This window comes from Semicossyphus pulcher, unplaced genomic scaffold (genome assembly GCF_022749685.1).
Source record: "Semicossyphus pulcher isolate SPU_LCO1_2020_fin unplaced genomic scaffold, fSemPul1.0.p SCAF_12, whole genome shotgun sequence".
Lineage (NCBI taxonomy): Eukaryota > Metazoa > Chordata > Actinopteri > Labriformes > Labridae > Semicossyphus > Semicossyphus pulcher.
In genome coordinates this window covers 27,111,710-27,138,277 of record NW_027211626.1, presented here as the reverse complement: position 1 = coordinate 27,138,277, position 26,568 = coordinate 27,111,710, and the positions used below count along the sequence as shown (strand labels likewise).

The 26,568-nt window shown below is 42.6% G+C and overlaps 2 protein-coding genes across 4 annotated transcripts in view; one reads left to right on the top strand and one right to left on the bottom strand.

The window, feature by feature from the left end:
- The window catches only part of ide (insulin-degrading enzyme), a 40,312-nt gene extending 25,268 nt beyond the window's left edge, over window positions 1-15,044 (top strand). For both annotated transcript variants that reach the window (XM_069658150.1, XM_069658151.1), the window contains exons 20-25: window positions 3,063-3,230; window positions 3,595-3,867; window positions 7,409-7,470; window positions 10,252-10,324; window positions 10,408-10,475; window positions 11,974-15,044. In XM_069658150.1, coding sequence (XP_069514251.1) covers window positions 3,063-3,230; window positions 3,595-3,867; window positions 7,409-7,470; window positions 10,252-10,324; window positions 10,408-10,475; window positions 11,974-12,069 — 740 coding nt within the window. In that variant the 3' untranslated portion in view covers window positions 12,070-15,044. The remainder of the gene's footprint in view (window positions 1-3,062; window positions 3,231-3,594; window positions 3,868-7,408; window positions 7,471-10,251; window positions 10,325-10,407; window positions 10,476-11,973) is intronic.
- Window positions 15,045-15,094: 50 nt separating this feature from the next.
- The window catches only part of marchf5 (membrane-associated ring finger (C3HC4) 5), a 33,850-nt gene continuing 22,376 nt past the window's right edge, over window positions 15,095-26,568 (bottom strand). Inside the window, exons 3-6 of one of the 2 annotated variants that reach the window (XM_069658152.1) lie at window positions 20,080-20,210; window positions 19,755-19,959; window positions 19,475-19,641; window positions 15,095-17,441 (exon numbers count right to left, since the gene is read on the bottom strand). In XM_069658152.1, coding sequence (XP_069514253.1) covers window positions 17,325-17,441; window positions 19,475-19,641; window positions 19,755-19,959; window positions 20,080-20,210 — 620 coding nt within the window. In that variant the 3' untranslated portion in view covers window positions 15,095-17,324. The remainder of the gene's footprint in view (window positions 17,442-19,474; window positions 19,642-19,754; window positions 19,960-20,079; window positions 20,211-26,568) is intronic. The other variant, XM_069658154.1, reaches the window with a different exon arrangement.

The window sequence follows — 26,568 nt, the reverse complement described above, 5'->3', positions numbered from 1 at the left end:
CTGTGTCTCACTCTGGGATTTTTCCAGGCCGGGCTCCAGACTGCCAGTCAGACACAGAGCAGGAGCACAGGAGGAGGACAGAGAGGATGTAAACACAAAGTCTGCTCATGGAATGACTGACGGGCGGAAAGATGTTATTACTCTCACAGCTGAAAGTTCTCATTATTCTTTGTTAAAGGCACCCTGCGATCCAAATGCAGCAATATGTCCACAAGAGGGCTTACCAATACAACGAGAGACAAAATTACGAGCAAAGATATGTTTATTTAAACATAAACATGTCTTTAAAAAAATCTACATACCTATACCTGTCTGTTATGCTGGGGGTGAGAATCTCTCTCTCTCTCTCTCTCTCTCTCTCTCTCTGGCCGGGCTGGGGTTTGAATTCTCCGCCATCATTGCCACACGATTGTTGTAGTAGCTCGTTTTAGCTAGACGAGATCATGGCGCGAGATCACGCGAAAGCTCACAAGACAGCCACGCTAATGCTGATTTTTTTTTCACATCAAATATTAATTGTAATGACTGAATATCAATTTTTTATTACAATTTGGTTTAGATTCGAATTTAGAATATTCGTTGACAGCCCTAGAGCCTTCGTTCTTTTTGCAACAGATGTGGCTGTGATCTGCCCACAGGACATCACTGGTTGCAGAATGCCAATTACTGTAATTTTGGATGAAACCCATAGGCAGTAGAGAAGTTTCAAAACGTTTAGAATGTACAAAATTTTGGCATACAAAGTATTTAAAGAAGCTCCCTGAAATTACATCACAAACTACATCTAGTTCCGTTCTAATTTTTGCAATCTGCTCATAAAAACTAAAAATATCTTTGAAAATGTAACTTAAATCTTCTGTAATGTTATGAAATATTTCATTCAATTTTCTACATTCAAAATAGTTAACGATGGATTTTTGGTTTGTTATTAAGCTTACTTTTGCAGAGGTCGGAGGCTAACACTTACTGACAGGCTTTTTCTATAAAGATTGGAAACAACTACAGTCTCTTCTGCTTCTTTAGAGCCTCAAAGTATTGGCATATCTATAATTTGTATTGTTAAAAGTGGTCTGATTAGACATTTAAAGTAGTTTTTGGTACAGTCTGGCCTTTGTGCAGTTAGAAATGTGCAATTTTACCTTTTAGTATGTAGTGTTCAGTGTGTCATGATTCCTCTGCTCTGACTGAAAGCTGGGTTACACCACACTGACAGCCTGGTGTTTAATGTGCTGTGACCAAACACAAGACACAGTGACGCACAAGCCTCAAGTGTCCACACTTCATGTTAGTGCTCGGACTAATCAAACCAAACCCTCTTTATATACTGTATTTGACTGAACTTGAGCTAAACTTTGGACATGTTGAGAGAACTGAAGGGAGACGTTAAGGATGGTGGACATGACATTCAGAAGCGCTCCATCAGCATGAGCATTAACCAGCCTCAACTTGTCCTCCATCCAAAGTGAGCTTGATCACATACACTGAGGCTGAGAGCAGAAGGAAGCAGTTTCCCCCTGTGCCAGAATGGACGGCTCCTCTGCTCTCGAAAAAAATGTAAAGCACAGATAAAAGGCAAGAGGAGAACCACTTAGCGTTAAAGCACCGTGTTAGCATTCAGTGTCACTACTGTCCTCTGTCTGACCTTTCCTGTTCTAATGCTACGCTCATCTACGCCTCCAGCAAAGCCCTCAGGTATCTACTACTGAAAACGCATAGAAGGCTTCTGCAGCAATAAGTTACTTTAGGAAGCATTTATTGTGTTTCTCATACATTTGTTTCTGGGATCTAAAAACACGATATCTCATAGGAGAAGGCGTGTTTATTCTGGACTACGCAAAGTGTCCACGGTTGCCACCAGAGTGTAGCCAAAACTGAATCTCAGTTAGCTGATATTTTAGCCCAAACCGTAATCGTTTTCTAAACCAAACTTCTGGTTCGCTAACTGCAACCATTTGTTTCATTTTGTGGAACGTCGTGAGTCTGGTTAAGCCTCGGCACCAAACTTTGTATCGTGCTCCTTTTTAACCCGGCTTGATCCCAATGGAACATGCTGCACACCTAACCTGCTCTGCAGGAAGTCAAGTTACGTTCAGGGTTTCAAACTGAAAGTAGCTGAAAAAGTGCTGCTGGGTCTTTGTTATAATCACATACACGTGCTCTTTGGATACTTCCGGTTTGCTGTGGTTAATTGATCTTGTGAGGGGTTATTGGATCTGTGAAAAAATTAACTCAAAAATCAAAAAGTATAAAAAGCAGTTGTCCTTCAAAAAACAATCCAAGGCACTCTGTACGATTTCTGCAGAATTAAAAGGCCTTTATTTCACATGGCAACTATAAACTTTTCATTGGGTGGCCTTGTTGTTGTATGTGAATGGTCCTCCCACTCGCACTCAACTGATTAGGGTAACTCAGCAAAGTTGTGCAAACAACTTCTGACATGATGAAGACCAAGTGGGTCGCAACGCATCGGCTATTTTACATAAACAGTATATTTGAATCAAATTTAAAGGGAATGAAGTTGAATTTTTATAATATACATATGTAAACCGCTCTCAGATATTATTGTTAGGAATACGATCTGGATCAAAACAGCATGTTAATGATGCGATCCAACCGTCCAGTGGTTAAGCTGCGCTATCATCATCTGATAAATGATGCAGGAAAACCAGCACTTCTCTGCTCAGTTTAAGATCAGTTTAAGCTCATTACACTGTGCATCGTTTGCAGCCAGTATTTTTAATACATGGGCTTTGAAACTTAACTTTCTAAATAAGGTAATGTTATGATTCAATACAAACCATCCAGTTCTTTCCTGGAGCTTAAAATTCAAACATATATTCTAATATATACTTCATACTTTTTCCGCTGCGCATGTGAAGATAGGTTCATGTCAGAAATGTTAAAGCTGAGAGCACTGGGGGCTCCTTGTAAACACATCCAAGCTTACAAGAAACGTGTGGTGCATTTGGATTTTCTCCCTGTGCGGCATCTCCAGGTCACTGTTTGTTTTTGTGATTAAAGTAGGAAAAACAGAATATGAAACATTGTTGTGTCTCTCTCAGGTGGCTGGTATGTTTACCAGCAGAGGAACGAGGTGCACAACAACTGTGGCATCGAGATCTACTATCAGACGGACATGCAGAGCACCCACGACAACATGCTGCTGGAGCTGTTCTGTCAGATCATCTCTGAGCCCTGCTTCAACACGCTGAGAACCAAAGAGCAGCTGGGTAAGGCTGAAAACAAAAACAAAATCCTGTTGGGCTTTTTAATACGCTGCATGTAAAGACAAAACTGTTCTTTTAGTTTTTCTTTGAGAGTATGCAGCTCTAATCTGCATGTAGTAATTGGATTTAATTCCATGAAGAGTAGGGAGCGTGTAAGTGAAGTTTCCAAAGTGCTGTCGACCACGATGTTTTTAATAACTTGGGGATTTAATAGACTGAGTGATCCTGATTTAATGGCTGTTGTAATAGTGCTAGACCTCACGATAAACGCAGAGAAACCACTTATTGAAACCTGTTTTGCTACACTTAAAAGTACGTAATTTTGTAATTAGTTTTTCTATCTGTCTGTCCTCCTCTCACCCTCCAGGCTACATCGTGTTCAGCGGTCCGCGGCGGGCTAACGGCGTGCAGGGTCTGCGCTTCATCATTCAGTCAGAGAAGGCGCCGCACTACCTGGAGAGCCGCGTGGAGGCTTTCCTCTGCACCATGGAGAAGTCTGTGGAAGAGATGAGCGAGGAAGCTTTCCAGAAACATATCCAGGCTCTGGCCATCCGCCGCCTGGACAAGCCCAAGAAGCTGTCTGCTGAGTGTGCCAAGTACTGGGCAGAGATCATCTCTCAGCAGTATAACTTTGACAGAGGTAACACTCCTCTTCACCTCACTGATAACTCTTCATTATGTTAAGATCTCAGTAGGGCTTTTACAGGAAGCTTCAACTATTAGTTTCTCAACTATTTAGTCTTTTTTCACTACAGCACCACAGCAAACTCTCAGCTTACAGGAGTGTCATGTTTACCTATAAGGTGCATCTTAAGCAGAGTTTTCACACTGTTGGCTGCTTACTATCTACTAGCTTACAAACTTCAGTCAAAATGATCAACAACTCCCCCCTCAGCCTTGCCAAAACGGGTCAGTGTAACCGCAATTTTTAGGTTGAAAATTTTACTTAACTTTTTTTGCTGCTTTTTATCACCTGGCTGTGTAAAGACGAAGAGACCTCTGCAGATAATTTGGCTCCTTGTAATCTCTATTTCTGTCTGTGCACGACCAGATTTTAGAACTGGAAGTGTTCTGGTTTCCGTTTGTGGTACGGTTATAGTCCGAGTAGTATTGACCAATCGGGTATCAGCAGGCTGTGGCATATGCAGGAAGAACAGTCCGTTTGGAGAGCAAAAGTAAACAGAACGTAATCCACCGTAATGACATCCCGGCTCCCATCAGCGTCATCAACGCTTTAGCTTCTTATTAATCTCTATAAATAGACATCTGCATGCTAGCAGCTAACAATCTGTTCTAGATCAAAAATTCAACTTGAGACAAATGTCCTTGACACGGTGACACGAAAGCTGTTCAGTGTTTAGATTTCCGGACTTCCTTGAATGCATCATTAATGATGGCTCCGCCCTCCGTTCAACAAACATCTCATGTTAAAGTAGTTTCCTTCTCCTCTTGAGGACAGACCTGACAAAGCTTCATGTTGACTTGTTCCTAATCTGCATCATGATGTTAATTCAGCAAACTGAAGAGCCGTTAATTAAAGTCAATCACAAGAAAGTCTGTTTCTGTTTGGGCTTCATCCCACTGAAGTAAGCCAGAGTGCAGCCTCTGTGTAACTTACTGTTTACAGTGAAACTGAGACTCAGCACAGACAGATGAACGGGCGCTCCTCCAGGGGATGGAACGAACCAAGAGATGACAGCGTTTATTTTGCAAACACATCTGGAGGGAGAATTTCACTTCACTTTGATCTGAACACACGGTCGCTTCTCAAGTTGCTAACTGGACTGTGAACAATGCAGCGCACAGAGAAGGAAGTCTTGGCTGGAAGTCCTTATCGCTAACCGCTGGCTACACCGGAAATACCGAGACGTTTGCCATCGTTCCCAGAGGCTATATCGTCATCAGATAGCCGATGGGTTCTGAGATTTGGCTCCTTGTAAAAACTTGTGAACAATGAAAGAATCTTTACCTTTAAACATGCAGAGCACCTTGAAACACACAAGCAGCTGCGCAGCTTGCAGCCCCTCCTGACATTCTTAGTGCTGAATAGCGTTGGACAAACACTGACTTTAATGTGAAACTTTGCCTGTTTTTTACCACGGGGTCTGTTTGTTTCTGAGATGAGGCCTCTGCAGGTAATTATTCAGCCTGTCATGCTGTTGCTCCTGCTTGCTTTGTGTGCTCTGACACAGCACAAAACATAAAAGGGCATAGACTCGACTGACAAAATGTGAGGTGACTCGAGGTGTTCTTGACAGATTAATTGAATCATCGACTTTTACAGGCAGCCCCAGCTTTAAGGACAAATGCAGCCTTTTCACTTTATTTCTGTGTAATGAAGCAGTAATTATAAGCGGCTTGTGTTACGTGGAAAGTCAAATACAAGTTCTTGAGAGTTATCAATATTTTCAGTCAGTCCCAGAGGTGAGCAGGATGTTGCTTAGAGCTGCACAAATTGGGATCGATTAAAGGCAGAAATAATCTGCAGCAGTAGCACACCTCTCTCCTGAGTGCTGTAATGGATTGTAATGGGCCTGATTCAGTGGTAATCTGCCTAAAGCCCTGAGTGATGGCAGCCCTGAACGGCAGCCAAGGGAGTGGTGCTGATTACTGATACAGGCAGCATGAGTGGAGGGAGAGGAGTCAGGAGAGGGCGGCTAACACGCTCAACGCCAAGGACACAGAAGAACATACAACACAAGGCACCAGTCTTACACACAAACTGCTGTGTCAGAGGGCAAACTGTAGTCAACTCTGAAAAGAGGCTGATTTTAACGGTTCATGGCACTGCAGACTGTGTTGGCTAGAAAGTATTTTTTAGGATGAGCAAAAAAAAAGCACAAATTGAAGGCAGCGAACGTCTGTAATTCAACAGACCTCCATGTAAAAAGACCTCCCATGTGGTGGGAGGTTAGCCATTGTTATTTGCATATTTATGGTTAAATTGTTCATAAAGGGGGGATCCCGAAGATCTCTGCTTCGCTCTCATTGGCGGCACCTATGGTGATAAACGGTAATTGCAGGAGCACACTTCCCAGATATCCAGACAGTGCTGCATGTGTGACGTCCACGTTGGGCTCCGGTTGTAACTCTTGATTTTCCTGGCTGACGGTCGCTTTCCTTTTTAGACTGTTTGCTTCATCTGAGCGTCGAGTTTGTTTCTTTTTCTTTGGATTTTCACTTCTTGTAGAAGTTGTATCTGTAGTCATCCATCTTTTCTCTGTTTGTTCAGCCATAGTAGATTACTGTTTACTCGCAACACTTGCAGAGATCTGAAAAGCAGCAGCTTAGCTCCGCCTACCCTCTCTGGCAGACCAACCACTGCTGGCTGATGGAAAACGCGTCACTAACTGGGTGCCGCTAGAGATTTTTTCCGCCACTGTTGCCAGAGACACCTAGTCCACAATAATACTATATACTGCAAATGTAAAGGCTTTCATCAGTGGGCCATAGGCTCAGTCACCATTGTGTTACTTCATTGGGTGATAGATGAAGACTTAACCAAAATTTATTTAAATGAAAATGTTTGAGATTACTTTAAATATAATCCTAAAAGTCAGAGATAAACTTTAATAACTTCCATAATGTTAAGGTTGTAGGGATATAAATCATTTGATGAGAAGTTGCGTCATTATATACAAAAATACCAATGTTGTTTTTCTATTGCAGACAAAACAGAAAAAGCCTTTGCACTCTGCTCATAAATAGAAGAATTTCTACATTTTCTGCTGCACTTGTAATATTTGTATAAATTATTATTGTTTATTGATTTACATAAACGTTGAGCTTTGTTTGTTCAGATTCTAAAGATCTGAAGCATTTGAAAAGACTCCAGGAAATGACATCACAATAAGCAGAGACACTTCTGTAGGCACAGAGTTGAATGGTTTAACATCCACTGCTTTCAGTTACATTATTACACAGCAGCTTTAACTCTGACCCTAAAAAGAATCTGACCAACTTCCACTATGATCAGGGTGTTAATAAAGTTTACAGCCAGTAAGCCTGTTGTTTAAACCTCACTGATGGGAAATGAAACGGCCTCAGCCTGCAGAGCAAATAGAAACTGTTGGACAATTACAAAGTAGTGATTTTAAATAGTCCAAGGATAAACTGTTCCTTCTGTGGGACAGTAGTGATACTAATGATTAAAAACGTGTGTTTGCCTTGTTGTGTTGCAGATAACATTGAAGTGGCCTACCTGAAGACTCTGACTAAGGAAAACGTGATGCACTTCTACAGAGTGAGTACAACAACAATCGTCTGTCTTTGTTTAAAGTCTAAGAAAATCTGCTTATGTAGTAACAGAATATATACTTTCCTTTAATCCTCTGAAACATCAGAGCTCTGCAGACTCTCTATAGAGACCCAGGATGTGGTTTGAGCTGAGATTTAGTTTAATTGAGTGTCATGTATTCTCGATGAGAAGATGTTGAAACCATAAAATCCAAACAAATCTGAGCGTTGAAAGTTTTAATTCATGATTTAATATAGAAATAACCGCATGATATTTTGAAATGAATCCAAGGTTTCATTAGTCTCCCTTCAACCACAGTGTTATATGAACAAGCTTAAATTATGAGGCTCATTTGTCTTTGTGGTATTTTGGTGAATACTGTATTGGCAGTTGAAGTGGTGTTAGGAGGCAGCTACAAGAATTTCAGAATTAACATTTACGACACGCAGGAGACAAAACATTTCAGAAGGATGTCAGTCTTAAAATGCGTTTGAACTGTCGACTGAGTTTAAATTCTAAATTCTTTAATGACAAAATCAGCACTGACAACCGTTTGTTTAAGGTATAAAATAAAACCTTAAATCAGACCAAAGATTTGCGTCAGGATGAAACAGCTTTAGCACGCTGTAACGGGGCTGTAGCTCACTCGTCTCCAAGAGGCTCAGTGTTATTATCCGCAATGGTGAAACAACTCTCATACAGTTATGGTTACGTGTCCGTGTTTTCTCTGCTTATTAGGGACGACCTCTGCTACACTAAATGTCGTAACTACTCCGGGAATAGATCGGAGAAACTGGCAAAGCAAGGGAGATGTCCTGTCTTTGTTGTGTAATATATTATACTATCAATCATATTAGGCCTGCATGAAATCCTTGTTACATGTTGATTCCCTGAATCCAAAATAATCTGAGATAGACAAACTGTTCCACTGTTATTGACAAAGACTCTGTGTTGAAAGAGAATTACTTATTTGTTCTCTTCTTCTTTGGTCACTGTGCTTGCTAACCTCGCAGTCACCAGCAAATTGAGACCAACTTATCTGAGGGTAGCTGACGGCTGGCTCATTTACGTTTCAGGCATGACAATGAAAATACGACTTATTATGTAGCCCTTCTAAAAAGTTACATTTTGCGGCAACAATAAATAAAATACCTGATAATATGCGTTCTTTATGAATGTCAGAGGTCTGTGTGATAATCGCATTAAAGATAAAAGAGCAGCATCATTTCCACAAACAGCACAAGCACACACCTCCTCTGAATCCAGTCAAACCATGTGTGTCAATAGATTCAGCCTGCTGCTTTCATCTCTCTGCTTCTATTCATAGCAGTGGAGGTGACACTGACACAGGACGCTCGCAGCATATCAGCCGCCATAATGACACACAGCCGCTATCTGAGCCCAGCAGAAACCATTACAGAGCCACATGCACAATAAACCTCATGCATTTCTAATCGGCTGGAATCGCTGCTTCTTTTTCTCTCTCTCTTTTTATTTCGTTTCTGGTGGCCGGAGTTGACACCGTCTGACTGCAGACGAGCCAAATCTTCAGTCTTAATATAATCCTCCACCCAGAGACGGTGACGAGGCCGAGTGTGGAGCTAAATCTCCACAGGGCTGTCTGGACTCACAACAGACTCACTGACACACACACACACACACACACACACATGGCCAGGACACACGCAGCTGCTTCTTCTTCTCTGGTGGAAAAACTCGTTAACAAAATGAGTCATTCGAGTTCTTTCCATATTGAGTACAATCCAATGTTTATCATTATTAACATGAATTTTAAATTGTAGATGTAGATTAAAAAGAGTGGGGTCAGTTTTTAGCTTGTACACTGGACATTTAGAGATTTCCAGCTGGTGTCCTTCTTACCGTTTCAAGTGGCTTCAGTCCTCTGGAAGGCGACAGAGAAACAGGCTGAGCTTAAGTTATTGCAGCTTTGATCGCAGCCCCCGAAGCACCAACAACTAGTGTCGGAAAAACATAATGATTATTTTATTAGTTTAGTTTTTTGGCCTTTTATGCCTTTTTTTGACAGAGGACAGTAGATAATGTGGGAGATGGGTGTAGAGAGAGTGGGGATGACACGCGGCAGAGGGCCGAGAGTGGGGGTGGTACCCAGGGCTGCCACATCGAGGACTGTAGCCTCTGTATATAGGATGTGCGATTTAGCCAATGAGCTAAACCGGCACCCCGGAAAAATACAGTTATTAAACATGAAACTGCTTTTTTAAATGTTTTTTGACAGGTTTTAATCCCCTTGTTTTTGATAGGAGATCTCTGTGGGTAATTGGGCTCCTGTTTTAACCTTCTGCATGATGAACATGAAAATCTTGACCTAAAAACTAAGCTAACATTAACAGCTTCTCCTGACGTCCTGTTGGCGATGGACAGCTTTATTACACGTTAAAGTTGAACCAGTGAAACGTCTGGTTTCTTCAGCGCTCTCGTTATCAGGATGCTCTTCAAACTGGCAGCATTATCAGATTATATTTGTTATGAATGTCTATCGATCATTGAGAACATTCTAGTGATCATAATTTGCCATATCACCCATGTGTAGTTCTCATCACTCACAGGAACTACTTTTAGATGGACTCATGTGATTGTTCATGGTTATTCAAATACTAAAATACACTGAGTTTTGGTTATAGTAATGATGCTGATTCCAGCCATGTTCCCTGCTGCCCTCCGAGCATCATCTCACCTGTCTGTCTGTGTTTCTGTCTGTCTCCGTCTGTCCGTCCGTGTTTCCGTTTGTCTCTCTGTGTCCTGCAGGATCGTCTGACAGTCGAAGCCCCCAAGAGACACAAGGTGTCGGTGCACGTCCTGTCCCGAGAGATGGACTCCTGTGAGTATCTGCGTCAGCTTGGTTTAGACTCTGTGTGTTCGCTCAGTGTCAGGTTGAGCTGAAGGTCTCTGTGTCTTCATCAGGTCCGATAGTGGGAGAGTTCCCCGCTCAGAATGATGTCAACCTGGCCCCCGCTCCCTCCCTGCCACAGGTAATCACTGTTGTATATTTCTGCTCCTTACTCGATAACCTGCCTGATGTGCAAGCTGCTGACACACGAAGAGACAATAAATCACAATACATGACAACATGTTTATTCTAAAGTCATCTGCAACAGACCAGGCTAAATATTTATATTCTTTAAAACACTGAGGGCTGATGAGACTCACTGACAGTGTACATAAAGGATAAGGATTGTTCCGCCCAAGAGTGAAGTGGTTTTTTGAGCATGACCTCACACAAGCCAATCAAAAGATGATCAATAGGCAGACAATGCCACTGACAGGACTTGAATCACAAGAATATCTAAACAAATTAAACTCAAGTGAGCATCTACATGAAGTTCTGTTCCAAAACTATTTGTCGTTAATTGTGTGCAGCTCTGGCTGATGCTATGAACCCAGACACAAAAGTATTTGGTTTTCTGCCGTATCTGGAAACACAAATATTTGCAGGTTGTGTTTAACCAACGTGAATAAGAAGGAAAATGTGCTTAATTTTTGGCCTGAACCCCAGAAGTGTTGATATTCTGTATCAGGGCTATAGAGAGGACAGTAGATAGTGATAGAAACAGGGCATGAGAGAACGGGGGATGACACAAAGGGCAAAGGGCTGATGGTGGGAGTCAGATCCGCGGCCTCCACATAGAGGGCCGTTGCCTCTGTACGTGAGCTGCAGATTTAGCCGCTGAGCTAAACCGACGCCCCACAAAGTTTATAGATTTGAATAAATAATAGAATAAACTTTCCTTGTGATTGACTGGTGAGGTGTAACCCCGCCTCTCGCCCAATGACAGCTGGGATAACCCCCCCCCCCGCCCGCAACCCTGAACAGCATAAGCAGTACAAATGATGGATGGATGTCTCGGTAGCTACTGTCAACAAATGAGATGAAAGGACTAAAAGAAAAAGTGCTGTATCACCCGTGTATCAGCCTGATAAATCAATGAGCCACACTGTTGCACTGGGTAACACACTCACTAGATCACCAAATGTGTGTTCATTGCCCACTTGAAATAGTCCCTCACAGCCTTCCTTTCCTTCATATCAGAATAAATAAGAATTAAAAAGAACTCTGTATTTTTGTGACCTGGTTTTACATATGTATGTCTGTCAGGGATGCCACAGACAGGGTGAGGACGTAGAGGCGGTCTGACATATTCCTAGTTTCTGTCCTTTCATAGGACCTCTCAAAGTATAGAATCATTTCAGTCAGACAGGGGTGATGTACAGAGTCTCAGATGGGCTGTAGTGTTTTTCTCTATCACAGTCAGTCTTTGTTTAAGTTAGTAAGTCTGTATCATCTGTGCAGAATGCTGGCTTTGTTTTTTGCATTGGGAACTAAGGGGGGAGGAGACTTTGCAGCAGCAGCTGCAGGTGAAAGAGGCCGAGTGTGCATGCAGCTGTGTTTCCCATGTAGAGGAGGTTGTGTTATGTGTTCAGACGTTGGTGCTCTGCCTCTCTGACCTGCAGCCTCTGTTGTCTCTGCAGCCCACGTTGGTTCAGGACATGACGGAGTTCAAGAGGAGCCTGCCTCTCTTCCCGCTGGTCCGGCCTCACATCAACTTCATGGCTGCCAAACTGTGAGCGAGGCCGCCGGCGCGACACGCAGCAGACAGAGGAGGGGAGGGCGACCGCGAGGGACCTGCTGTGCTTCCCCCTCCTCCTCCCCCCGTCAGGAAGACTTTCATCTGACTGAGCCTGCATGAGCGCGTGTGTGTGTGTTTGAGCGGGTGCATGTGTGTGTGCACGTGTGGCAGGCTGCAGCCACTAGAAGAGATGCTTGGAAACAGTCGTGTGTGTTTGAATCACAGAGTTAGCCGCGGTCGTCTGCGTAGCTGCGATGATAGAGGTCACAGCAGACTCACCTCATGTTAAAGGAGAAACACTCACTCATCACAGCAGCAGGTAGGCGGGCGTAGACGGCGTAGAAAAAACCAGGGCCACGCCCCTTTAAATACTGCAGAGCGTTTTATTTGACTTATTCAGAGACGTGCTGCTTTGCTGTGACGAGCTGCGGCTGTAGAGGTCACACACAGTAGCTCCATGAAGGTCTTTTAATTTGTTGGACTCGTATGTAACTCTCCTGAAACACACAGAAGACACACACGCTCAAAAAGATTATTTTATTCAAATTTATGCATTTCAGAAAATCTCTGCCTTTATTATTATTATTGGTTTTAATCATATTCACGGGTTTTGAAGTGTTTGTCGCTTGAAGTGGTAAAATGTTGGGAGCCTTTGAGGAGCAGTTTGATCAGAGAACCACGCCCATGACTTTATTTTAATGTTTTATTGCATTTTACAGTAGAAGTGTGTAAGTGAGACATCTCAGGGGAACCTCCATGCTGTTTCTTACTTTAAATTTTACTAGTGATGGATTAAAAATAAAAACAACTTTATCATCATTTTGTTTTTCACTTAAAATTCTTTTTGTAAAACTGAAGGAAGTAACTTTGTTTAATTTTGTCCATTTCAACATCATTATTATTCTTGCACTCTGTGTCTGAGACTCGCAGAGACTTTCTGCAGCTTGTGCCTTGCCGGGGGGGCGGGGCATCACTAAGTTTGTATCCGGCTGCACTGAGCTCATCCGGGGTACAATCCAGGAGTATCTGACCCCGGACTGTGCGCTGGCTCTGACCACATAGATGTCAAAATTAAAAATTTTTTTTAAAAAAAGCAGCTAGCCTTTAACTCTGAAAAACATTTCCTGTTGATGTCCGAACGGGGAAGAAGAAAAACTCAGTCTGGGTTTGTTTTCTGATGATATATGCACTGCTCTCTCTCTCTCTCTCTCTCAAAGCAATAAACCTGATGACAGTGCGAGGCAGAATGAGATGTGGCAGCTTGACCCACGCTGACCCCGTAGTCTGGAGAAGGCTGGGCGACAAAACTGATTAATAATCTTTTAAATTTTGGACACTTTTTACTCTCTGGATAAATTTGAGAGACTATCACACACCCAAAATTCACACAACAGTCAGCCATTTGTCATTGACTACTATTGACAACTAGTCACTGATTTCAGTGATTTTCCCGTCACAAGTTAGATCGTCTTTTTGCACTACACCATTTAACTGAATGAAGATTTTCGCCATCAGGCGTCTGGGAGATAAGAGAGCAAAAAATGAGCTAAAGCTGGCAGCAGCTCGGCTTGCAGGCCCTGAAACCTCCACAAAGAGAATAACTCGGTTCCCGGTAGAAACCAGGTGAACAATAAACACCTGAGGAATCCTAAAACCTGAGCTTGAGGTTTATGAAGGCAGCGCTGGCAGCCCTTCCTGATGCCCGTCTATTAAAGAGTGTTTGACAAATTTTAATCTCTGGATTTGTTTAGCACAAGTCTTCTCTTTCTGAAACACATAATTCAACCCTTGTTGTATCCTCATGAATGATGAAGGAATCCTAACCAGCTCACAGCCCTCCTGACGTCCTGTGTCTGCAAACGAGCTTCGTAAAAACAGATATTAAATGGAGAACTGCTTTATTCTTAGCATTCTGATTACTTCAGGTAAAGGTCAGTCTTCAGGATACTCATCAAACTGGCAGATTATATGTGCTGATAATTATCGACATTGATCAATATAGAAAGAAAAATATCGCCCAGCCTTATCTCCAGGACTCTTGACATACGGGGCGGTGCATGGATGGTGGTGTCACTGCTGTGCAAGCGTGACCTGCTCCCTCAGGTGCTAACCAGCTTTGCTGTGACAAACCGCGCTGTTCAGAGCCAAAAATCAAAGTTAGGGTTTATTTTCCCTCCTCCCCGAGTGACACCCGCTCTCAGGCCGAGCTCACTGATCACTCATGATGCTGCAGAGTTTTAAAGGTGGAAGGACGCAGAAGATAAGGGCCACATGAAAAAAAACATTCTGACTTTATTTGCAGGATATAGAATATAAATTATAAGACAAAAAGATCTGAGATTAAAGTCTGTATTGTAAATTAAAAGCCTTGGTTCTGTGATCAAAGTCAGATTTATGATTTTTAATGTCTGAATTCAGAAAATAAAGTGGATTTTGAGTTTCCAGGCTGGATTCTGTGATGAAAGTGTGATTTTTTTTTAAGATCAAATGCTTAAAATAAAGCATGAATTCTGAGTCAGAGCTCAAACGTTTCTTTTTTAAGGCCCAAATCCTCGAATAGAAGTGTGATTGTGCTCGATCAAAAGCTTCTTCAATGTTCTCCATCATTTTACTACGTCTCAACCAGATCAAAACCTTCATGTTACAGGCACTGTTCCCTCCTGTGGTCAGAACCCAAAGACAACCAGCAGCAGCAGCAGCGTTAGGTAGACGCTCACGCCCACACAGTAGCTGGACAGCCACTTTAATTGAGCGTTCAGCGGAAACTAGCAACATAACATATCAGGGTGGGTGGGCCGCGCACTGTTTACCTTGTGAAGTTCGTAATTATCGGTTTACAGTTAGAAATCTGAAGCTGTTTTTTTTTTATTTTCTGGGTGTCTTTGTGGCTCACAAGAGACGGACTGGTTGGTTTCATGAGCTGGTTTTCAGTTTGTCTCTGTTGTGTTTCTAATTAATAAACTACTGAATGAATCCACATGTGGTTTTTGTCCCCCCATCATACCAACACGTGCACTTACACATTTGGAAAAATACATTTATTCACAGAACTGATACCACAAGAACTCTAAAGTCAGAAGCAACAACACAGTTCAGATTTGAGAGTCTCTTTTGGCAGACTTGAAAGTGAACATACTGGGGAAGCTGTGGCTCGCAGGTTATATAATCCCAATATATCACACTTAAAGACATACTGATGCTTTCAGTTTCTCTCTTAACTGGTTATCACATCACACTCCCAAATATTAAAAACAAACCATCATGTTAAAGAGTCGGCTCACTAAAGTTACATGACGCCTTGTTTTCACACATACCTCTGTTAGATAAAGTACATTAGCTTTTTTTTGTCCAAAGTTTGAGATTTCCACTGCTGCCCCAAGTCAACTGTTCCAGCATTCAATCCTGAAAAATGTTTGAATGTGTCATTTCTGCAGTAAAAATGTAAAGAACCTTATTTTGTCGTACAGAGAAATCACAAACCTGAGCAAATAAATCCAATACTGTTCACCACTTTCACACGGCAGCCATATTCCTCTCACAACACGCTAAGGGTGGGAAGCTAAAATATATTATATATATATTTGCAAATTGTATTATTGTGAAGAATCTTATTTCTTTATTTACCAAATTGATCAGCAAGTGAAAAGACAATAGATACTGAGAATATGGAGGAACGTGTGTTATTTTGCTATCGCTAGACAACAGCTAAAGTTAGCATTCAACAACTTCCTAGCTAACATTACCTTCTGCTAGGAATGTATGTTTTCCATATGCTGTAAAAATCAGTATTGTTAGTGAGGAAGAGGTTGAATGCTCAAGTTACCTGCTAGCTAGTAACTTAGACCTTTCTGTGCTGTACTTGTGTCACAAACAGTAATGTTAGCAAATAAGTTGTTGAATGCTAAGGTTAGCTGTTTAATATTAGCATTCCACCCTTTCCTAGCTAATCCTTATATAGCTATGATTGTATTCCTTCAGTATGAGTATTCTGTATCGTATCTTGAGACACTATCAAACAGTAATGTTAGCTAGCAAGTGCTTAAACGCTTAAGTTAGCGGATAGCTAGTAATGTAAAACTTTCCATATTACGTATTGTCACACTTTCAAGCAGTTTGCTACCTGTTAACTTTTCAGTTGCTGATCAATGAGGGAGCCGTGAAATGATAACCATGTGACAGACTCACTACGTTTCTACATCTCAGAACCTGGAACACAGTGACACAAGAATGTAAAAGAGCCTCCCATCATGAGCAGAGGAAATGGCTGCCGTGTGGAGATGGTGAATCAGTACGGCTGGATATTATTAGCAAAAGGTAAGTGAAACATGGACCATTTAGTTGAACTGGCCCTTTAATATTCCTCAGAGTCCAGCCAAAAACGTCATCAGCTTCGGTGAGTCACTTCGAAATCAGAGTCCAAGTTTCACTGCTGCTGTCATGGCAATGACCTCGGGCTGCACAAAAGTTTCTTTAGAATATAAAGAACGTTGGTTTTTCCCACTGAAAAGTGCTGAATTTATCATCACGTGTGAGTCAATCGTCACTGAAAAAGCCTTGAATGTTCTCCGTACACCTGTCTGACTGAGACGGGCTCTGGATACAGATTCCTCCTGTGATGGCGGACCAGGTTGAAACACATCAAATAAGAGCGTTTTGTAAAATGGAGAAAAAGCTGCAGACAATCAACATGAACACTGCAGAACTCTGTCCGTCTATATTTTAGTGTGATCATGATTCACAACTGTTAAACACATTTTATTATTTTATTTTTAATGCATTCCACTCACTGAACGACGCTCCTCATTCAATATAAACCCCAAACATTGGCAAAGGTGGGGCTTCAAATCTGCAAAATAAACATTATAAAACAATTATTTATTATTACTGTTATTATTATTATAAAACGTAATTACACATGCCCCGTACCCTTCCTTTAAAATACAGTAAGTTTACAATTAGGGTTAGTCATGTGATTGTAGAAGCACATCCACCAGAGATGTGTGTGTTTAGGTGTGTGTGCTAACATGCTCCAGTCAGTCTTCTTCTCGTGGAAGTTTAAAAAAACGTGTTAAATCTGTGACGGGGAGTGACTCCAAGAGGGGTGAGGTGTTGGGAGATACGGGGTGACACTGATGCTAAGTGTTTCACCAGCACTTCCTGTTCAGAGTCCGACAGTTTATATCCTCCCCCCTCTGGCAGAGGTGAGTGGTCTGTCCTCACTTCAAGCTTCCTCTGAACCTCCTGCGAGTCTCCTCAGGCCTCCTCCTGCTCGGGGAAGTTGAGGATCCTGCGGTGGGCTTGCCTCAGGTACTGCTGCTGTTTGAAATAAACCTTAAACGCTCCTTTGATGGCCACAAAGGCGATTCCTCCCTGCAAGGAAAGAAAGAAAGGGTTTTGAAAATGGCGATTCAGCACCACACATCAAAGCTTCTCCACATTCAAGGGCCTTTTTTTCGTCTCCACGCCGGCTGTCACACGTTTGAGCGCTCCTAACATCCCGTAAACAGACAAACTTTCTGGCTGCTGCAAAAGAAACTACAGAAGAAGAATGCTCATGAAATCATCTGAAGCTTTGTATCAGAGCTCGACTTTGGTGCCACTTTTCTTGAAGTTAGTATAGCGGACACGGCAAGTCTAACAGTGATGGGGCTGCACCATAAATCCCATTGTCATCGTAATCGCGTAATGAACATGCACATTTCAAACATCGCCTGAAACGCCCAAAAAAGAAACACTGTGTTTCATACATGAGCGATCCATTCACACTCAGCATGCAGACATTGGGCCAATCAGATTAAGCTCTAGCTGTCTGTCAGCCCTTTTCAAGACAGTCCCTGCCCCTGAATTTTGGGTTGCCCTTTTACACGTCCCTCACTGCTGGAGATTTTCCCTTTTCAGACTTAGGAGGGTCTCAACTTAATGTATGCTAAGGAAGCAGCGTAGTCTCTCGGTCATACACGACAGAGAGTCTTGAAGTTTCCCGCAACTGGCAAACAATTTTGGCGTCAGCCCTCACAGCCAGAAGCTCCTGAATCTCTTCATGTCTCCAGTTTGCAGACATCTTTGCTGTCGTCTTGTAAATGATCCTTTTCTTCGACTTTGGATGTTTTTATTTATCCTGTTATGTGTCGCTCTTCTGGTTTTACATCGGCCACATGATATAAACGTCATCACCCCGCCCACTTGTGGTGAATGTTCCTCACTATTACCAATTACTTCTTGCAGTGATTTAACTCAGAGGCTGGCAGGGAAAAGTGCAGAAAGTCGGGGTGAAAAAATTCAGCTGTTCAGTTGGTCATTAGTGAAAGGGGCTTCAGATTAGCTGGTTTCATTTCGTTAGCGACTGTGAGATTAGCTATCATCATGAGGAAGGAGGGAAGAGTGATGACACTTTGGCCATGTGGTGAAAAAGTGTTATTGGAAGTTATTGCTAACAGCTCCACTCAAAGCTGTTTGGTCCAAGATGAGACCAGAGCAAGATTAAAAAGCTGTTCTGGAAGTTTCCTCTGACGACAGGGTCTTTAATTGTTTAAGCATTTTCTTTCTCTCTGCTTCACAGAGCGTTCAGTCAGCAGCATGTCTGTCTGTTACAGAGTTCACTGGGTGAGGACACAGTGTTCAGTAGTGTCACATGAACCACTCTGGTTACTTCTGCGTCCTCACCACCACCTGAGAGAGGAGGAGGAGGAGGAGGAGGAGGAGGAGGAGGAGGAGGAGGAGGAGGGGGAGTTTGTCCTCTGTTCTAGAAACACTGGTTATTATAATTATTATTCACCAGCACTGCTGCTTAGTTCCCTTTAAATCACAAGAGGTAAAACAAGGACAGCGGACACTCAATTCAACACTAGTAGTCAATCATCCACACATTAACCCTTTGAACACTGAAACAGAAATTGTCCACCATTGCCTACATCAGTATTTTTGTTTATTGGGATTAGGGTTGGATATCGTTTGAATTTTAACGGAAAAACGTGCAGGGCCTTGCGCCTCGGGCTTCACACAGGGTCCGCAGCAACACATCAAAAGTAGCCTATCCTAGTTTCATAGGGTTAAAGAAAAAGTTCAAGATTTAGGAAACAAACGTATTTGCTTCCTTGCTAAGGATGTTAGCTTAGCAAAAAGAATGGAACATCTAGTCTGGCTCTGCCTGAGGGTAATGATATCCACCTAGTGTACCTGCATCTCTTTATAATCACCTTAGAAATGTCTTGTTCTTCACATTCTACACCACCCATAACCTAACAATGTCACTTTTGTACGGTTGATACCCTCTGAGGCACTGAGGTGATACTGGGACTCTCATTTCAGTGGCTCCTGTTATCAGACTCATTCCTGTGGATTCTCTGTATCCACATATGTATTATCATATATATTATATATGATGGCTTTCTGGTGGAACTCACCAGGATGGTCCTCTGCAGGTTGGAGTTGACACTGCTGAACATGAGTTTCCCCACGATGGTGGCGATGGTGGGGAAGACCAGGGCGCCGCACAGGATCCGCGTGGCTGACACGTGGTCCGCCAAGGGGCTGGCCTCCGCCGGGATACGAGGGACTGGGCAGCCGATCCCTGCAGAGACGACAGACAGCAGCAGGGAGGGAGATGAAACAAACAGGACTGTGCTTGTACTATTTAACATTTCATTACCAATTGTAAGAGAAACAGAAAAAACACATAGTTACATCTGTGAGCGTGTTCCTGACCTGGGAAGATGCTGTTCAGGATCTGCAGCTTGTTGGAGTACTTCCTCCACAGACGCAGCACGTAGTCCTCCCAGCGGATCATCTTTCCCAGGATCAGCATGACGGGGATGGTGGGCAGGCCGATGAGCAGGAACAGAGGGTCGGCCCGCTCCATAACGTCCAGCCCCTCCTTATGGCCGACCACCTGGAGAGAAGACGGGAGGTCAGAGTGGAAAAATACAGCAGAGGAGGGAAACTGGTCCACTCTTACTTACAGACGAAAGCGAGTCAAAGACAGGAGGAGCAGAGGGGCTGATGGTCCTACCTGCATGACGGTGACGGCTCCGTAGGTGACAGCGGTCCAGTAGATGGAGCCCACCATGATGCCGGCAGCAGCGAAGGGGCCGGCCTTAGAGATGAGCCGGTCAGCCAAGTCCAGCACGTAGACCACCGGACCTGATGGAGGAGAACAGAGGAGAGTGAGTCAATTAAAGGTGACATCAAGGTTGACAAGATATAGAAAGATAAGGCTAATATTGGCTTTAGTAAGAGCCTGACCAATATGGGATTTTATGAGACAGATACCGACTTTAGAGGGAACAAAATGACAGGTTACAGATATGGTGGCCAAGATACAGGTAGACTTTAGAGCTAGAATGAAAGTCGACCTTTTCTTTGTGAATTTTGCAAAGATATGAGCATGCAAAGGCTCTAGTTTAAACTCCTTATCCTTATAAAAATGTAATCCCAGTAAACATCCTGTCACTGGCTAACATGCAAACACTCCCAAACATTGTGTGGGATAATGGAAATCATTGCAAGTGAGTGTACAGCAGGGGTCATAAGACTGCTGCTGGTAAAACAACCACACATACATCTCATTCATCTCCAGGAAGGCAGCAGCCAGAAATGTATAAATGTCGAAGTTCAGCTGGAAACTAAAGAGACGCACGAGTACAAGGTGACCTTTGAGCAAAAAGTTTCTGGGTTAAATGTGTTAAAAGAACTAAAGACACGAGGAAGCGTAACGTAACAAACATCATGGGGCCAGAAGAGAAGCAAAAAATGACAACAATGCAGTCATGTGAGAGTCAGAGAGAAGCAGGTCAGGTATGGAGCACACCTTGTGCTGCGGGGTTATTGACAGACAGGGCGGAGGCTCTCAGGCAGCTTCCACCTGGGTCAAAAATAACTGGGCTGGTTCTCGTGTTAGAATGTAATAAGGATTAATCTGAAGTTCAGACGTGCCTTCGGAGCACCGCCCTGTCTGAAGTCATCTCTGCTGCATCCTCCTCTGAGGCCGACTCCAGGGAAATCATGCAATATTTACAGGAAGGCAACCTGACAGACCCGTCCACATCCTATTAATAACCGACCCCGGAGTCAGAGGGAGGAGCGCACACAGCGCCGGGCCTCCATGTGCTGCAGTGTAACTCTGTAAACTGGCCCACAGCACAGAGAACAGGGTCTCTATCAGCTTCTTACTATCATCACTGTTATCCTCCATATATACAACATAAGACTGGTGTATCCTTCCTGAAAGTGAGAGCTCTGGAGGTGACCGTCCACTAAGCCTTAGCTCATAATAACACACCTGTCCAGCTGGCACAGTTTACAAGCTAACGGTGGCAGAGTTACAGGTTAATTCTCTGTAATCTTTGTAACAATGACAGAAGGACAAAAGCAACTTCTTATATCTACCTGACTGGGGTCCGTTGTGTCTGCTGAATGAAAACCGTCACTGGCAAATATTATGCCAACTATATCTAGCTAGCTAAATAAGCTAACAGCAGTGTCTACCTAGTAGGTAGAAATCGGTTTTCACCAGGATTTGATATTATATCATATAATTTGATGTTTGTCTTCCCCGATATCATTTTGATTCAATTCAATTTAGAGCCAGCTATCGATTTATAAAGGCATCACAGGCCCCCATGTTACAGTTACATTAACACACAAACAGCATTGTTCGTATGCCTCGTGTTTTTTCTGGTGACTAATCCTGCGACAGAAATCAAAAATGATTCCAAACCATTAACCAATGGTTATTCATATTAGGGGAAATAACAACCTTCTTGTCAACGAATATAATGAATTCGAATGTATAACTGAACTGAATTAAAAAACGATATCCGATTATTAAAAATAATATTCGATGTGAAAAAAATCTGCACTACCCCGGCTGTGTGACGAGCTCCCGCGTGTTGTCGTGTGTCCTCACGCACACGCTCTTGGTTACGGAGCATCTTTGAATGCATCACCACCTCACCGTATACCTTAATAATTAACTTTAGTTTAGTTACAACGAGCAAATACAACAACCGTGTGGTAATGATGGCGGAGAATGTTGATTTTGTTAAAAGACATGTTTATTTTTTAAATAAATATACCTGTCACAGCACAGCTCGCTCGGAGCGCTGAATGTCTGTTTTACCCTAACCTAAACATTTTGTTTAACTTGCAAGGTGTAGGAAGACTATGTTGATCAATTAAAAGGCACATTTATGTTTAAATAAATATAGACGTTTGTCTTGTGTTGTATTGTATTAGATATAAGAATAGTTCGAACCTCTGTGTTTTTTTAGAGTGAATAATCGAACATCATTTTTGGCCCATTTTGACAGCACTACTAAGAGCAGTTCAGAGCTGCTAAAGTTAGCCTCCATTCTGCTAGCATCCGGAAGCAGGAACAGCAAAGTGGGTAAATACAAATTAGCCAAGTACTGTATGTACAGTAGTGAGTTATTTAGCTGGACATGCTAATAATTATAAACACTGTTTAATTCAATCCTTCCACTTTCAATGTTGTGTATCTCAGAGTATCTCTTCTATGTGAACACTGCTGTTACATGTATCAACAGCTCGACAGGTTACTTTGTCAATAAGTAAGGTCTTATCCTTAGACTGATGCTCATTTACAAATATAAAGCTGTAAAGATCTGAATATGTAGGAAATGTTTAGGGCCTTTAATGTTTCTTCTGTAAAGTAAATATATTGACAGAAACAGAACCCACGTGATCTGACAGTATGTGTTTAGTTTAAAGCAGTTTAAACCTTTTTTCCTTCAAACATCTGACGATGACTTGTTATTCAGAGATGTAACACAGGCTCACATACTTATAAAAGTGGTTTGAAGGTCATTTCAACACGCTTTCTTAGAAACATGCTCGTCTCCTGGGAAGGCTGACATTTATAATCTTATTTTTTAAACAGTGATTTTGACACGTGTCTTGTCTTGTTGAGAAATAAAGATGTGAAGTGGCGTTAAAACGGTGCTGAGTCACTGGTCATTGTGAAAGCTGGGCTGGGTTCAAGAACACGCTCCCCTCCTGTGTGTCAGCCGCACACTGATAAATATATTATCCTTTTCATTTACGCTCCAAGGCTGCTGTACAGCGAGTAAAAACAGGTCGACCTTGTAGCACAGAGAGCCTCCATCACTTCACATTCATGACAACTGTGCTGGAGTTTGATACAGGCTGCTGGCAGAGCTGCGGAGACGTCGGCCAATCATCATTCAGGGCATGGACGGGTTGAATAAGGGATGGGCGATACGGCAAGAAATGTGTTGTTGGAATATAGGTTATTTACACGTGCTAAAGGTTTTCGATCACACATTTTTATGCTGTTTTTTAATGTAAAGGTCATTATAACTGGTAAATTAAAAAACAGTGTCATTCTCAGGCTCTCAACAGACACAAGAAGATAGGAAGGGGCTCCGAGCTGAGCTGATACACTAGCTCAGCTTCTTTCAAGGAGCTCAGCTTGTTTTTAGGTAAAGATTCCTGAAGTTTTTATCATTTATTAAGTTTTAAATGGCCTCTAACAGGTCAGCAAAGCTCTCTTAAAAACAGACTCTGTAATTAAATCTGGCATAATCGCTAAAAAAAGCAGTTTCTGTGTAAAAATCAAAGTCACAGACACAGGATGTCCAGGGAGGCTACTAGCTGAGCTACTGCTAACATATGGTTGAAATAGTGCTGCCTAATTCGTCAACATTGTTTCTTATCTTTGAAGGATATCAGGGGTTGAGGTGCTAACTTAAATCTGCAGACTGTCTGGCCGATGACACATTTTTTCTTGCTGTGTGATAGGCTGTTTGATCAATCCACATCAATCGTTAATCGACGTAAGTTATCGCATATCCATATAGTTTAATGACAAAGCCCTAGGCTTTATGCTAGGTCAACTGTCAAACATTTACATTAGCTTACACATGTGTAAAAGTAGCAGCAGCTTCTGCAGTCATTTCGGGGCTCACTCATTGGGTATTTTTGGGTTATGGGTTTGTACAGTCAGGCCATAAGTCAGACTTTATTAGGCTGTTTGTACATCCAGCCCAGAAGCACTTTCCACAACGGGTGTACAATTCAGCCTCTGTTAGCTGTGCACCTATTTCTGCAGCTGACTCTATAAAAGCTGTGAATTTAGAGCACAGGTCAGTCCATGCTAAAGGTCTTTCTCTGAGCTACTTTTGGAGGAAGGAAGCAGAAGAAAGCAAACTAAACAAACATCACACTTTTATTACTCAAGTAGTTAGAAACTCAGGAGCTCTCTCTGGACTTTTACTGCACCTGTGTGTGCAGCACAGACTGATCTCGTGCTGCCTGAGTGCATTAATTTGGCATATTTTGATGACAGGGTTGGAACCTCTTCCACTTTCTCCCTGCCTAAGCATTACGGCATCACAGCCAGGGGGAACTGGGTCGCCCTTAATGGCCGCTGGCAGGACAGTGAGCCGAGCAATTCATTTCAGCCGCTGGCAGCAGATTCCATAATTAAGATAATTAAAAAGAGGGGAGGGGGAGTGAAGGAGAGAGGGGAAAAGTGCAGTTTGTCAGTAGTGGGCACGCACGCGGGCACACTGTTCCAGCTGGCTTGTTTACTCTGTAGGCAGAGCGTCAGTAAGGAAGGAGTAACAAGGACACGGCGTCCTCTCAAATGTTCTGCCAAGAAGCATGACGGGCCGGCTGTCAGAGGCAGCGTATAGATACCCTGATGTATGTGTGCTGCAGTGATGCTTCTGTATCTCTTTTGTTTCAAGTCAGTGTACACAATCAAAACCTGGTTTAATAAACAATTCATTATGTGACTCACATTGGGTTGTCTTATTTGAATAAGCCTAAATTGAGGTCACCTAAAAAGTTTTTACGAAACTAATCTTGGCCTGAAGTGTGAGATGAAACCTACAGGAGACCTCACGTCTGACTGTACCTTCAAACAGAGACGACTGCTCCTTGAAACTTTACTGCTGGTGCGTCTGCAACCGAAACAAGACTTCCAGCAAAACTGAAAAAATTCAAATCCATTGAAACTGAGATGGACTCAATTGTGTCTAACAACACAAATATACTGTATTCTGCTATCACTGTGCTGAGCATGATCTCGTCTTAAACCTAACCAAACTGCGACCTATTTTTCACTTCATTAAATGGTCACATTTCCAAGGTACCAGTACTCCTTTGTAAGTTAAGGACAAGTAGCATGAAGTTATTGTTCTACGTTGTATTTTGGTGTCAGATGGGACACAGCGGCCTCCTGGGGGCAAGAGAACTGGCCAAAGCATGCACTGCACTTCAGCCCTCCCAGTCAAAATACCCTGGGAGAGTCCCGAGAAATGAAACCCTCTGCAGAAACCCCGGGAAATTAACTACTGTGGCAATCTCAGTTTCTCAAACTCAAACTGTCACCAAGCTGCTATTGTTTAAATTAAAACTGCAGGTTTTTTTAAAAAAGGAGAAGTTAATATATCAGCTTTAAGTTTTAAAGTCAACATATGCACATAGAAACTGTCTGCATCACAAAGGTACTGTGTCTTTACAACTATAATAAAGAAGAGGAAACAGGGAAGACACTGCAGCAATGATTCAGCAAAACATAAAGCGCATTACGCATCCTGCTCACTTTGAAGTGCACTAACACCGAGCTCATCCTGCAGGCAGAGACATGGACTCCTGACACATTACAAATACATCCTCAGCTGAGAGACGGACAGGTTAACTCTTCTGTATTCATCAGTCATATAATACATCAAGCATGAAACTGAAAGAAGATGCGGGATGATATGTTTGGTTCAAACTTCAGGACTGCTGGTTAATCTTCGATCTTTGCTGGAGAAAGAACACCAAATATTGCAAATGCATGAAACTGATGGAAATGTGTACGTGACCTGAACAAAATAATCACGATGAGTCAAAACCCAAACACTTTGCAAACGCACTTTGACCCAGATCTGACACCTTGCAGTGACAGAGATGCAAAACTGAATCAGCCTCATCTTTTGCATGCAGTGCTCTGCAGGATCAGGTCTGAGGCACGTCCTGTTCTCTAGAAATGTCACCATCACAGACCTGAGCTGTGACGAGGTTGAATGTGATGATTGAGTCTGAAGGAAACACTGGGGGACGGCTGTGATTTCACGGACTCATCAGCAGAGCAGCGTTAGTCCACTTTCCTTTGATGAGCTGCTCCGACGTGACCCAGTTTCACTCCCACTCCTCTCTCCTCTCCCAGACACATCCACCTCTCTGCTCTGCTCCCTCGTCACCTCTGTCTCACACCTGTTAATGGGATTATGAAAAAAAAAAGCCACTTTCCTCTGAGGATGAAGAGCCTCTCAGCCAGAGTCTACAGGCTCTTTGCATAAAACCATCCATGCTTTGACTTCCTATCCACATTAGTTCAGGTGCAAATGGGGAAATGTATTTTTGTGTGTGTGTTCAGGACATGGTGTCTGGAAATCATTTGATGTCATTTTCCTAAAAATAGAAAAGAACCTCTATCATTGTTGGCCACCTATGAAAAATTAAGCAG